Below are 13,877 nucleotides of genomic sequence, written 5' to 3'. Positions count from 1 at the left end.
TGGTGGTGTAAAATTGACCGCGCGAGGGTCCGCAGTTGGTCAGTCTGCCGTTTGGCCATTTGGCCATTTGGCCACCTTACCGCCACGCCGCTACACCCCGTGCTGAGCCGTTGCGTAATTCCCAAGTGGGGCGAAGACCTCTCCCCCCGTTTACGAGCCACATATCGGATGGAGTCACCAAATGGGGGTTCATCTGCTGGAATGTAAAGTTGTTGGTAAGCGAGCAGTCGTAAGGAAAAAAAAATGGCACAAAAAAAAAAAAAAAAACGGGAAAAGTACAAAGTGGTGTATGGATAAATATACTGGGGAGTATTCTCACTGTTTAGCAAAAAAGGCTACCACGCGGTTGAACGTATGCGCATCATGCTTTGCATTCGTTTGTTCAATTTTCCCGACGGTGTGGTGTTGTATACGCGTGGATGCTATTCCTCAAAGGAATGGCGATGGATCAGGTGAGAAAAATTTCGCAAAAAAGAAATTACGTAAAAAAAGGGGGAAATAAATCAGCTATCAGATGGGAATAAGGTATACATATGTACATACGCTCCACACGCGGAGCAGCACTTGGTGTGCAGGCATGCACCACGGCCCCCGATTAAGACCTCCTCACATTTCGCGAATCACGAAATTGACGAAATGAGGGAGCCATTCTGCATGATAAACCGCTTGCTGTAATTGTACAGATCGTTAATCTGCTGGTATACGGCATCGGCGGGGCAGTCCCCTTCAGCATCGTCTATGTTCTCTTTATTGAGGTCGTAAAATTCTTGTATGGCTACCCAGACTTTGCTTATCTGCTCGATAATTTTGAAGTAGCATTTTTTATACTTGATGAGTTTTAGTTTTCTGGCCTGCTCTTGATGGTTTGGGGGGGCGAGGGAGTTGGGTTCGTCTCCCAGGGGGTTGCGTTCCGGATATACCTCTGAGTGGGTGTGCGTTCCCCCCATTGCGTTGCTTTCCATATCTTTCGCGGAGTGGTTGTGCACATCCCCCACGGTGTTGCCTTCCGTGTCTTTCGCGGAGTGGCTCTGCATAACCCCCATGGTGTTGCCTTCCGTGGCTTTCCCCTCCGCTGCCCCCCCCTCAGTGGGGTGCTGCCCCAGGAGGAACTTCACCCGGTGCACATAAAATTTTAGCAATGCATTTAGCAAGCACAGTTTATCCTTCAGATAGGTCAAATGGTTAGTAATAACTTTGTTTAGCGGCTTCTTCATTTTCAGCGTTTTGGAAACCAACTCGTCTGTACTTATGTAGGTCGAACTTTCATATTCTCTTAAAATTTCATCCGAGATGTTATCCAAATTTGATACGTATAATTTCCTCTCCTGGTGCATATGTTTGGCTTTATTTGTATTTGAGAGTTTATTTAAATATTCCACTTCGGCTTGATTTAATTCCTTTTTATAAGCTGTCAGGGTGGATAGGACAGTGGAGAGTTGTTTGTTCATTATGTTTATTTCATTGCATATAAGGTTATACTCATTGTAGAGGTCCCTTTTCTTTTTTAATAGCTCTTCTATGGTTCTTTTCATCTGGTCTACTTGTTCTTGTGTTTGGTTAATGCTGCTCGTTCTTAGGTCCAGTTCCTTTACGTAGACATTTTCTATGTGTACTTTTGAATCTTCCGTATCATGTAGAGTTATTTCGCAATCCTTTTTGCAGACCTCCATGATTTTCTTCAGCTCTTCTAACTTCACTTTGATTTCTACTTTCCTCTTTTGTCTATTTTCCGTGGCCACTTGGAGGATCCTTTGTAGCATTTTGTGTAACTCTATCAGTTTTGCTGAGGCGAGTATTTTTATTTGCTGCATTTTGTTCGATTCTATAATTTCCTTTTCGTCTGCGGGGGAGTCCTCTCTGTGGAGTTCTTTGCTGAGTTCGTTACTGAGTTTTTTGCCGAGTTCTTTGCAGAGTTCTTTGCTGATTTCTTTGCTGATTTCTTTGCTGAGTTCCGTTTTGGGGGGGTCATTTTCCCACGCGCCTTCCGTATCGAATGTATTTTCCTCATTCTTCTGGTTAGCTGGATTTGTTGTGTTGGTCACCCCGAGTGGGTGCGGATGGTCTGACAACTGGGCAGCGCCGCTGTGCTCCTGTGTGTAAAGCGGTTGGCCGTCCAAACTTTCGAAGCTGAATGGGGGGGAAGACACCTCGAGATCTCTCTTCCCCGTTTGACGCGTTGCATACTGCTGGGAGTGCAGCTCCTCCTTGTCGAAATCGATGGAGGAGACGCTGGTCCTCGGGCTGAGGATGTCCATGGAGGAGAGCTTACTAACGTTGATGAGCTTCGAATCGTACATTTGTATTTTACTCTTTAGGGAAAGAACCTCAGCTGATACGATTTTCCTGATGTTCATCAAATACACATCTAAGTAGTCATACTTTAGAACAGCTAGTAGTTCTAAAAATAATTCTTTGTGATTGTCAAACAGCTTATCCGTTGTTAAGATTATGAAGAGGATATCTTTGTGGAGCTTTTGATTTCCAATTAGGCAGTGACTGAACAGGGTTAGAATAGTCGTTCTAGGGTTTTCTAGATCGTCTTTTTCTATGGGTCCAACTAGCGATAATCTGATATCTCTTTTTTCTAAAATTAGGCTTATTGACTTTTCCAGAATGTTGCTCTTTAGAAAGAATTCTTTAAAATTGTATCCGTAGTGATCATCATAGATGTAGCTGGCTGGCTGTTCTTTGTTTGCGTTCTGGCTGGGTTCGCACTTGCTCGTGGAGTGGGCGGTTTCCTGGGCGGTGTTGCCTTTACTCTCGTCCGTGTTGCCTTTACTCTCGTCCGTGTTGCCTTTACTCTCGTCCGCGTTGCTTTTATTCTTCTCCGCGATGGTCGTTTCATGTGGCAGACCCTCCTGGCTGCCTAGCATCACGTGACGCCTCGGCTCCGCATCAAAGATGTCGTTTAACTTAACCGGAGTTACCATTCCTGCAATGCTCTGATGCTGTTCCTCCAGATCTGCCCCCCCCTTTGCAGGCTCATCCTCGCTATTGCAGTAGGAGTCATACGCATCGACGATATCACTGTTACAAGCACTCGTGATGTTGCTATTCGATAGGGTATGTTCGCTTCTTCTTTTCACTTGGAAGGTATTATCCTTCTGTTCTTCGTTGCTGTTGGTGAAGGAGCGGGCGCTGGATGTTGCGGACTCCCTCTTTTCGCTGCCCCGATTAACACTTTTATAGTACCTTATGCAGTCACATTTTTCCGACTGAGATAAATTGTAAATCCATTTTTTATATGTTCCTATTAGGGCTTCCGCTGTGTCTATTTGTTGCAGCTCATAGTTTAGTAAAACCTCCAGTTGCTCCACAGTGGTTGGTTTGACCAGCCCGAAAACTTCCTTCGCCTTTATGGCCTGAACGCTTACGTGCAGTCTCACTTCATCTGCTTTGCTCTTCACTTTGTTGTACGTTTCGGAGATGAATTTGCCGAGCATTTTGTCTGCCGCTTTTCGCGCGTGATGAGGGGAGTTGGCAGATGGGCAGACGCATATATGTAAATATATAAACAAATATATTTATATATATACACATATACGCAGCGTTACTCGGATGGGGCGTGGGAAGAATAAAAAGAATAACGGAATGGCGCTCCTAACCGCGGGACGCAATTTTAACTAGATTGAGCAGCACATGCTGAACGACCCGTTGGGCGGCGAGAAGGGGGGCCTAGTGTTAGCCTGTCTTCCTCAGATTCAGGTTCAAAGGGGGAATGCTCAAAAAATGGAGGGGCAAGCATGCACAAGTGTGTGTTTCATACGTACAAGGGGGACCACCCACGTGTGTGCATTCAAACGGTGACAATCGAATATGACACAAGGGGGCCACAGAAAGGGTGATATGCTTTACACGGAAGGTGCTAACTCGTGTTTTAAAAGGGAAAACCAATTGGGGGGCGGTGGGAAAAAAAAAGAAAAAAAAAATCACACGTTTCTGTTCATTTTGAGACAATTCTGTTAGTGGCCAGGGGGAAGGAAATACAAAAGCGAAAAGTCATACAAAATTGTTCACATGCGGGGGGTGTAGCACTTCTTACGAATCACTCGTTTCGTCCTTCAGCAGGTTAAGCAGCCTCAAAATGAATTGGTATTATGCGCTGTGGGGAGATGCTCGCATACAGGGTTGAGAAAGTGGGGGGGAAAAAATTCCACTCATTAGAATTTTTTTTTTTTTTTTTTTTTTTTTCCCATTTTGTAAGCGATTTGTGTCCTTCACTTTTACCAATGCGTAAGATGGTCAGAAAAAAAAAAAAAAAAAAAAAAAAAAAAACCTATGTTAGTCCGACGCGTATCCTACGTACGAGTTAGCGCGGTAAAAACGTTTATCCCGCTCTGGAGTTGAAAAGGTTTCTTTTTAAAGCAAAGCGGAAGGATTAACGGAGGAACAGACATTTTCTACTTCACTTGGCGCGGATTTGTTCCTTAATTGAGGCTAACGCTTTGGTGCGTTTGTTTTTTATAGACATAAAAACAAGGGCGATACACGTGAGCATCATGCGAGAAGTGTACACATTGGTGTTTCATACGAACATACAGCTTTGATGGTCATATGGACAAGGGAATGGTGTTTGAGGGAAGCGGTATCACTATTTAGGTGAAGAAAGAAACAAACAAATGGGCGTCAGAGGTGCGTTTTTTTTTTTTTTGTTGCGCTGTGGGTGTATTGAAAAAAAATGCCAACTTGGCGAGGGGGCGACGAAGGGCCTCCGAATGACCCCTTCGAGAAGCGCCTCTCGTGGGGAACTTCCCAAACGAGGGGCAGCAAACTGTGGTGCGGATGGAACTTCCACAAATGAGATAACGCAATTATCAAATTTGCAGAGCACTTTTAAAAAAAAAAGAAGGAAAAATAAAGGGGACGCACGGGGAAGAAATGCGCACAGCCGCCTATCAATGCACCGTTGCGAAGTTCAAACGTGTGTACCTACGCATGTAGTGACAACTTGGAGGAGCTTTGACAGAACGTGCTGGTATCTCTCCCCACGTGGCCGCAAGGCATCCCTTGATGCGCTGACGAGCCAACGGCGGAGCTGTACCAAATGGAGGGAAAAAAGAAAGCCATTTTTACACTCACCCATTAGAAGCCATTTTTTTTATGCTATCGACGATGTAGTTAAATAGCCGAATAACTGTGCTCTTGAGGTTGGTGCCCACAGTTTGGGAACCGGTCCGCATACCATCGGTGTGCATTTTTTTACCTTCCTTTGCATTTTCTTCGGTGTCCAAGGTGGGAGGAATTATAAAATTTGCCTGCCGCGTATCCAGACCATCTATTTGGTGCAAATGGTCTTCATTTTTGACATTCCCCTGTGTGCCATTAAACTGGTTGCCGATGGCATCATGCTGTATGATGAGCGAATTTTGTTTCCTTTTTTTTTTCGCATTTTCCCCTACACTGTTATGTCTGTGTTGGATGAGTCTCGTTTTGTTTCTTTGCGCAGTTAGGCTTTTACTTGGGTCGTTACTGTACTCCCTTTTCGCTTTTGCAATTTTTGGAGGAGCCGCTTTTTTCTTCTTCAGGAGAATGGAGTTTTTTTTAAATTCATTTTTCATGAGAAAGAAGAAGTGATCAAAGTGAATGTTGGAATTGTAGTTGCAGGTGAAGAGCTCGATTTTTTTGCCTAGCCTGTTCAGGCAGGTTAGAAATTGTTCATACGAAAATTCTTCTACATTTGTTTGGAAAAGCAAATGAAGGAATAAATCCGTCGTCTTTTTGGAAGGATATTCTTTGTTAAAAATTTCGTTTACGAGCAGTCTTGTGTAGGACCTGTTGTGTTGCTTAAAGATGTCGCTCAGGTGGAAGTTTTCCAATTTTTCCAGGATTTGCCTCCTGCGCCTGTCTCTTTCGAGGGGGTCCCCCTGTTGCCGCGCATTCCACCGCTCTTCCCGCTGCGAAGCCTCCTCATTTTCGCTGAAGAATTCCTTTTCCAGTTCGTCGTACAAACTGTGGAGGAAGAGTCTCCGTTGTTCCTCGGCGGGTGTGGCCTGCTTGCCGCCCCTCCCCGCAGGTTCCTTCTTACTTTCTATAGCTCTGCTGAGAAGGAGCTTCAACTGGTGGATATTATTTTTTACAATGTTGATGTTGTTCAGGCATTTTTCTATAACTAAATTGTAGAAGTTATTTTCTGCAATATTTTCATCTTGGTTAATTGGCCATTTAAATTTCAGTTGGCAAATTTTTTCATGGAAAATATTTTTATTAATTGTTTGATGGTCCTTAAAAACGTGTTTCCATTTTGTGTGACTTGGATTTTCACCCGTGTGGATATATTTGCTATACGGTTCTTTGTAAAAATTAAACTGTTCAGCTGTCTTGGGGTAATACGGCTCTGCAATTCTCCCAAACAGGAGGATGATGTTCCTCAAGTCGTCATTCAGTTTATATTCCTTTTCTCTGGTGTCTATCTTTTTGTATGGACTGTTAAAATGGATGAAGGTTACACACTTGGGAATTTTTTTCTCAGCTCGGGAGGGGTCTATTTGGAATACTTTTTTGCTCTTGTGGCGGAAAATGTTGCTACTGCGTAGGGTACTGTTATGTTTACATAAAATGCAAATTACTATTTTTGTAAAGAAAAAGAATAGGGTGAGATTCACAGCATATCTGAGCCTGGCACTTGCGTTTACTAAAAGCATTGTGTGATAGCGATGATCGTTTGGTCAGTTTGTTTAAGAAGTTGGCATAATGTGTCACTGGAGGGGGGGGTTGGGATTGGCGAAGGGTTTAACGCATTTGCTTGCAATGATATAAGCCTCTTCTCATTCAGTCGTTCCTCTTTCACCATTTCGCTTAAGCCTTACTCCTTGTTTAAGTGTGGAAGGTTTTCTACCCCAATGCATTTTCGCGTACCATAGTGAAGCTCCCTTTTCGCTTTTTGCCTCTTTTGCAAGTTGCAAGTTGCAAGTGGGTTAAGCGAGGATTTTTTTTTTATACACAGCGCCCGCAAGTGGTTCACGCGTGTTGCACAATTGTATCAATTTGGGCATGCTTATTTTTTTATCCCTTTTATTTGGGCCAACTCAATTTTTCCTACCTACGTGGTCGTATGCACAATTGTCAGTTGGGGGGGGCAGAAAAGTAGGCTCCCCTTTTTTTTTTTTTTTCTTATTGTGGGAAGGAAAAATTGCCCTACTTGTTCCCAAACGATAGTGTTTAGGGGCCTTCCATTTTTGCGTATTTTCTTAGCTGATTTGCTTCACCTCCGGTTACGAAAAAATTCAGTTCATTTTGGCAACTTGGCATGCTGCCCAACCGCCACACTGCAATTCGAATGATTCGTAATTGGGAAGCCATTCCAGCTGCTCCCCACGAAAGGTTGATTTACTTTCTTTCCAGTGTGCTGCTTTTCTATATAGCGAGAGCGCGCAGGGAGTTATCCCATTTTTAACCCTACCATTTTACACCAGGATCCCACTTTTGATACCACGATTGTATACCCGGCTCCCCTTTTTGAGACTGCGATTGTATACCCGGATCCCATTTTTCTCACACGCCCAGAAGATAACACGGAAATTTTTACGCAGAAGAAATTTCATGATATAGTGTAACGCCTAATTAACGGTCTTTTTTGAGGAAGAGGGGCGGGGAAGTAGTGACCCCATCGTCAATCCTTAAAATGAATAGCGGGGCGAGGTCTAACGAGGTGAAGAAGAGAGAAGTCCATCCTAGTGAGACGCGCCAAAAAATACATAGCACCATACGTGCGTATATGTATCTGCAAGTGTTCGCAGCTGCTGATGGTTGAAGCAGCAGACCCGCTTGGCACATGTGCAGTGTATATAGTGACAGCCATTTTGTCTATTGCACTGACGATACGAGAGCCTGCGTGACGCTTCGTCATCCTTCCTTGCGTGGTGGTACTATTCAATCACCCATGTGATTAAGATGTCGGTACGGCATCATGGGTAACCAAGTGGCATCGAAAGTGTTTTACAAAAATAATGATACGAAAAAAAATGTTGCGGAGATTAAGCATTACGAAGATGAAGACAAAAACAAGAAAAGGGAAAATGGCCGCTTCCCGCCCGGCGGACTGTCAAAAGGGGAGAAGTGGCAACGGGCTGATGCGCAGGCCGAGCAGGGGTTGCCACAGACGGATGCGCAGGCCATGCAGAGGCTGCCACAGACGGATGTACAAACTATCTCGGGAGAACATTTAAAAAATAACGAAATGGAAAAAATAAAGCAAGAGAATTTTTACATGTTTGATGAAAGCTTAAATTCAAATGACGTTAAACATCCATGCCACGCGCAGTGGTTTTTATTTTGGGTATTCGCGTCCTACTTAAACGAAAAATTCTCGGACAGGGAGCGGGCATATGTTCATTCGTTTTATTCAAATTTCCCTGAGCAGTGTATAAAAGGAAAGGGGAAAAACTGCTTCCTTGAGTTTTCCAAAATATACCCCGTCAGGTAACGAATTAGATGCTGCTTCGTGGCGGTGCCGCTGCCATTGCAGCTGCTTCTGCTTTTCCATGCGCCTCATATTTTGCGCGCTTGACTGTGTGCGGTCCTTCGATCGGTCGCCCATGCGAGTTGGCCGTTCCTCGTTTCGTATTCTCCGCTTAAGTGCTTCATTGTTAACAGCCTCATTTTGTACACATCATTTTATACCTCATTTGTTGCATGACGGACACGCGTGCGCAAATGTACAGAGCGGGGACCAGGGAAGAACTCATGACGTGGTTGCAAATGTGCGAGAATTATTGCAGGCAAAAAGCTGACTTACCTGTAAAAATATTTAGGTAAAGATGGAAAAATGAAGAAGTAATCGCTCGGCTGTGCGTTTATGTGTTGTTCTGTTTTGCTTTGGGTTCGTCTTTCGCTCGTTTTCGCTCGTCTTTCGATCGTTTTTGACTCGTCTTTCTCTCATCTTTATCTCATCTTTCGCTCGTCTTGTTTTCTTTTTGCGCTATTTTGATTTTCATTTTTTAGGGTACATTCGTAGCGGGGAACGCACTGCACTGTCCTGGGCCTTTCGCGCACTCATTTTCGGAAGTGCCCATGCAGCACTGGCGTTTTTTGTGCGATTTTTGTGAAACTTTTGCGAAATTTTTATGCAATTTTTGTGAAACTTTTGCGAAATTTTTATGCAATTTTTGTGAAACTTTTGTGCAATTTTTGATTCATGTGTTGTGTTTCGACGCGCATATTCTGCTGTCACATTTTGCTGGCACGCTCTACCACATTGTATGCCTCTTTTTTTTTTTTTTTTCCCTTTTGTTTAGTTACAAGAAGTTGTTAAAAAGGTGGAGGTACGATGATGATTATATTTAGCGACCAAGATAAGTTGATTGTTATTTTTTTTTTTTTTAAACCAAGCTGTGACTGCTGAAGTGGTTCATTTTTATCATTATGTTGTTTTTAAAATTTTGGTAGTTTACGACATATGCGTGGGAATTAAAAAATGAAAAAAATGCTATTCATTCGTTCAGCTATATATATATAATATATATATGTGTGTGTTTTTTTTTTTTTTTTTTTGGGGGTTTGTGCGTACTTAAATTTAAAAATTTAAAAATTTGAATTTTTATGAACATTCAAACATATTGATTTATTCGTTTTGGAAAAAAAAAAAAATTGTCATGGGATTAAAATATACAAAAATATGAAACCCTCTCCTCTTAATTCGGGAAACATAATCTGGGTGTTTGCTTTTAGTGTACAAATATTTTGGCATGCGGTCCACAATTTGTGCCTGTTCTCATTTCACTTCCTTCTGTGGTGCGGGCTTCTACAAGGGGATGGGTAAAAGCAAAAATACACGACGTGCGTGTGCAGGTATTAACAAGTATAAATGCGAAAACGATTTACAAAATTGCGTGTATAGTCATTTGCCTATGTTTCTACTCACTGGGAGGGGCTTCCCCCTTCGCTTCAAACTCTCATATTAATGGCCTCACCTTTCGATCGAGGAATTATTCCTGTAGTGTCTCCTCTCGCTATTCGAAATACTGGACGACTTTCTGCTTCGTTCATATCGTTTCTTTCTTCTACTGTCATCCCTGGAGTAATCCCTTTCATCGTCACTGCTCCTGGCGTTTCTTTTGTAATAATCGTTTCTCTTGTAGTACTTATCGTCTATGGACCTTCGATCGTAATGTCGATGGTCATCATATGCATTCCTTCCGTATCTGTCGTAGTGTCTATACGAGTTGTTGCGATGGTAGCCGAAACTTTGGACGTGGTCTCGGTAGTATGGGTAGGGTCTACACGGGGGAAGGGGAAAAAGGGGACAGTCATCAAAGGGTTAGTATATACGTGCATAGGTCCCTCCACCACATGGGTGTACAAAACGGAGCGATAACAATGGGGGTCTCAAAAAAGTGATTGCTAAATGGAATGAAGTTTTCCCCAATTGGGGACCTATGGACCAGTTCGACAAGCGGATTTTACAATACACGCAACACAAAAGGTGGTACCACGAGGGGGATGCATGAACGTGCCCGATCATAACAGTCAACTGAGTGTGACGTCTGATGTGGGCAACACTTTTCTCCCTCAGTGGAAGACTCCACTCATTAACTCGAATTACCTTCTTGTGTCGTATCTTCTCCTGTCAAATGCTCTGTCGTATCTTCTGCCATAAAAATCGTACCTCATTCCGTTTCTTTTGATCATATCTTTGGGGGGAGAAAAGGGGGAAAAATAAAAAAAAAGATTCATGTTGGGGGGATGGAAATCTTTCCAATGGTGTTTGACATGGTTACAAACGTATTTATTTGTAAATAAATGAGGCATTTCCTAAAACGAGTACACACGGGGTAGCCATGGCAGCTATGGCAGCCAGGGCAACAATTCGTGTGCTAATGCGAACATGCTTGGGGCGTCCCGTGAACGCTGCACCTACTTTGAATTCCCTTGTACTCTCCCGGGGTTGGATCGTGCGGCTCGTTTCGCTTGGCTATTTCTACGTTGATGATACGCCCTATCATTAAAAAAATTCGAAAATGATTGTGTTTATTTCATTTGTTTGCTGATAATTTTTTTTGACATCATTTGTAAATACATCCAGCATTGGGCGTACAACGTGTGCATGTTTGTAACGGGTATTGTGAAGCGCGGGAATTTTGCATTTTTTTTTTTTTTTTTTTTTTTGAGTAAGCGTGCAGGCAGGAGTACATCATTTCAAAGTTGCAACTTTTCCACATGTTCACAAATATGCAGTGGGGGCATACATGGTGGAGGCAAAACTCGGGAACACTTTGTCGGCATTTTTTGTACGTAATCTTTTTGCATGACAATTTTGTGAGGCAAGAAAAAGATGCGTTTTCTTTTCGAATATGACTTTCGGTCAGCAGGATGGCTAGTCGTATTGGGAATGGCAACGGGGTTAAATTTGTTCAAATTGAAATAGCTGTATGGCCGCAGGGCTGCAATGCTGGTGTGTTCCAAGAGTATTCACCCAAATGTGTAGACAGACATATGTGAATTGCGTATATATCGCATGCATGCTGGAAAGGGTTCGAACGACGGAAAATTCTTTATATTGGGGAGAGAAAAGAAACGGTAGCAGCATTATTGTGGTAGTAATTTCTGCGACTGTGCATAGTAATGTATGTATGCTTATGGACTGTCTGCAAGTTGGGAATCATCTTATCAATCACGTTTTTTTTTGGGGGGAAGTCCCTCCATGGAGTTGATTTCCTTTGTAGAAGAGCGCTCCCGATTTATGCATATCTTTTTGGTTATTCGCATGCACATTAAGTTGCCATTCCTTTATTGGATTTTTTTTTTTTTTTAAAGATGAGTACTACAGCACAGCGATGTGACTACGTTTTAATATATTATGATGCACTATTTTTTATTTTATTTTGCTTATTTTTTCCCTGTTTGCGCCACGCCGATCACAATAATACGCAGATATGAAAAGCATGCAAACTGCAGGCACATGTATTCGCTTTGTTTTGTTAATAACCTTCAATGTCCATTTTGTTGGCCTTGATCATGGCATTATTCGCGTCATCGGGATTGTTGAACGTGACAAATCCGAAGTTGCGGGATTCTCTGCGGGATGGGAGGAACATTTGGCGGAAGTTACCTAAAATTCGAGTTGCCTCTTGCGTGTGCTGAAAAATGGAGGCGACATTATCTGCAGGGAGTGGACATACGCGGAGTGCACACGCACAGCGTCCACATACTAAGGATGAACCGCAAAATGGGACGGGGTGTCGGACGTTCCCTACCTGGTGATCGGGTTGCTGATGACGTAGCACTTTTCTATCGTCCCGTACTCTTCAAAAATGTCTTGCAGCCTGGACGTCGTTATTTTTGAGCTTAAGTTTGACACGTACAGGGTTGTTCCTTCGGGGAGAGGGCGTGGTGAGAGTTGCGTGTGGGCGTGCAAATTGGGCAACATATTTAGAAGCGCCTCCTGTCAGAGGTGTAAAGAGTGAACCCCACGCAACGCAAATGTGGTGCTTAAGAAGGTACACACGGTTGTGTGTGCCTATGCAGGAGCGGCGTAGACTGCTGCACGCTACACATGCATGGCGAAAAACAATGCGGTGTAACATCCTCCTGTGCTGCTCATTTTGCCAGCTTTACCATCGTTCTTGTGATCCCTGTCGTGGTCCCGATCGCGGTCCCGGTCATGGTCCCGGTCGCGGTCCCGGTCGCGGTCCCGATCGTGGTCTCGATCATGGTCCCTGTCATGGTCCCTGTCATGGTCCCTGTCATGATCCCTGTCATGGTCCCGATCATGGTCTCGGTCGTGATCCCGGTCGTGGTCGCGTTCCCGATCGCGGTCCCGTTCTCGATCACGTTCATGGTCGCGCTCTTCAGAGTCCCTTTTATCATCTTTATAGCTCATTTTTTTTATTTTACTTAAAAAATGTGTATACGCTTTTTACAATTAACGAAAAAATTGTACACAAGGAAAGGGGGGAGTTTGTTAGAAGGGGCTATACATATATGTGATAGCGAATGGTGGGTGCAGGTGGGAAAAAAAAAAAAAAAAAAAACTGACACAACGGCAAATGAAAGAGTGTACATGAAAAATGGATAGGTGGATAAATGGATAACTGAATTTGCTCTTTAACAAAAGGTGGAAGCAGTGGAGGGGGTGGTATGGATTAAAAGCATCCTTTAAATTAAGAAGCACGGAAATGGAGCACAAGTATGTAAGTACTTAAAGCATACCTCCTATAAGGGTAAGCAGTACCATGATTGAGTGGGCCCGCTCCTATCCGTTTACACGATTTACATATGCACTCTAATGTACACTCATATTTAAATGTTATATGTTTTTTGTCCTACATCCCACGAATTATATTTGTCAATTAATATGAACTCTTTTGCAAGATAGTGCTATATGTACTGTTTTTTTTTCTCCATGTTTTTTTTTTTTTTTTTTTTTCAAATACTTCACAGTTGTTAATTTTACAAGCGCGTGATTAATTACTGGTGACGATGAACGATGGGTGAAGGGGAAGTTACGTAAAACTGTGAATGATGCGATTGTATGTATATACGCATACGCAAATGTAAAAGCAAATGTGAACGTAAATGCAAATGTGAACGTAAATGCAAATGTGAACGCAAATTCAAATGCATGTATGATGAAGCCCTTCTCGCGCACAAAACAAACGCATTGGTTGTTTTCGTTAACGTGAATTTAATGGTTCAATTTTATTCATTCTTCCCTTTGGGGCAAATGAGCCTTTTTTGTTTTTCCGGAAAAACACAATTATATTTCCCTCTCTGGCTATTTAAATACGTTTATATTATTTTTTTTTTTTTTTTGACAATTTGGCAATATTTTTTGTAGATGTTTTTTTTTTTTTTTCCTTCCTGCATACGTGAGCACGAAGAGGTATACGCATGAGGCGTCCCATGCCCATAAGTGTATGCATCGTTATGAGCATACGTTT

At 42.8% G+C, this 13,877-nt stretch overlaps 4 protein-coding genes across 4 annotated transcripts, besides 16 other annotated features; 1 reads left to right on the top strand and 3 right to left on the bottom strand.

Moving 5' to 3' along the window:
* Positions 1-312: 312 nt before the first annotated feature.
* Positions 313-364: a microsatellite.
* Positions 365-620: 256 nt separating this feature from the next.
* On the bottom strand, positions 621-3,443 carry PVX_094335 (hypothetical protein, conserved; the record flags this gene model as incomplete). Its single annotated transcript, XM_001614286.1, has 1 exon — positions 621-3,443. One exon carries the CDS (start codon positions 3,441-3,443, stop codon positions 621-623), a length of 2,823 nt encoding a protein of 940 aa, XP_001614336.1.
* Positions 1,685-1,704: a microsatellite.
* Positions 2,063-2,099: a microsatellite.
* Positions 2,202-2,300: a microsatellite.
* Positions 3,444-4,625: 1,182 nt separating the features above from the next.
* Positions 4,626-4,681: a microsatellite.
* Positions 4,682-4,690: 9 nt separating this feature from the next.
* Positions 4,691-4,713: a microsatellite.
* Positions 4,714-5,075: 362 nt separating this feature from the next.
* PVX_094330 (hypothetical protein, conserved) lies at positions 5,076-6,641 on the bottom strand (the record flags this gene model as incomplete). Its single annotated transcript, XM_001614285.1, has 1 exon — positions 5,076-6,641. The coding sequence occupies one exon, from the start codon at positions 6,639-6,641 to the stop codon at positions 5,076-5,078; it is 1,566 nt and encodes a 521-aa protein (XP_001614335.1).
* Positions 5,664-5,686: a microsatellite.
* A 56-nt stretch (positions 6,642-6,697) lies between the features above and the next one.
* Positions 6,698-6,722: a microsatellite.
* A 58-nt stretch (positions 6,723-6,780) lies between these two features.
* Positions 6,781-6,807: a microsatellite.
* A 789-nt stretch (positions 6,808-7,596) lies between these two features.
* Positions 7,597-7,619: a microsatellite.
* A 287-nt stretch (positions 7,620-7,906) lies between these two features.
* On the top strand, positions 7,907-9,282 carry PVX_094325 (hypothetical protein, conserved; the record flags this gene model as incomplete). The annotated part of the gene is made up of 3 exons (XM_001614284.1): positions 7,907-8,418; positions 8,661-8,736; positions 9,016-9,282. The coding sequence occupies 3 exons, from the start codon at positions 7,907-7,909 to the stop codon at positions 9,280-9,282; spliced, it is 855 nt and encodes a 284-aa protein (XP_001614334.1).
* Positions 8,274-8,297: a microsatellite.
* Positions 9,283-9,457: 175 nt separating the features above from the next.
* Positions 9,458-9,480: a microsatellite.
* A 13-nt stretch (positions 9,481-9,493) lies between these two features.
* PVX_094315 (RNA binding protein, putative) lies at positions 9,494-12,817 on the bottom strand (the record flags this gene model as incomplete). Its single annotated transcript, XM_001614283.1, has 7 exons — positions 9,494-9,739; positions 9,909-10,214; positions 10,541-10,628; positions 10,856-10,933; positions 11,924-12,012; positions 12,192-12,309; positions 12,553-12,817. 7 exons carry the CDS (start codon positions 12,815-12,817, stop codon positions 9,715-9,717), a joined length of 969 nt encoding a protein of 322 aa, XP_001614333.1. The 3' UTR covers positions 9,494-9,714.
* Positions 10,445-10,474: a microsatellite.
* Positions 10,720-10,754: a microsatellite.
* Positions 12,818-13,039: 222 nt separating the features above from the next.
* Positions 13,040-13,109: a microsatellite.
* A 147-nt stretch (positions 13,110-13,256) lies between these two features.
* Positions 13,257-13,281: a microsatellite.
* Between the last annotated feature and the right edge of the window lie 596 nt (positions 13,282-13,877).

This window comes from Plasmodium vivax, chromosome 8 (assembly GCF_000002415.2).
Source record: "Plasmodium vivax chromosome 8, whole genome shotgun sequence".
Taxonomy (NCBI): Eukaryota; Apicomplexa; class Aconoidasida; order Haemosporida; family Plasmodiidae; genus Plasmodium; species Plasmodium vivax.
The sequence above is the reverse complement of the archived record's forward strand: the minus strand, read 5'-3'. Positions and strand labels throughout refer to the sequence as shown.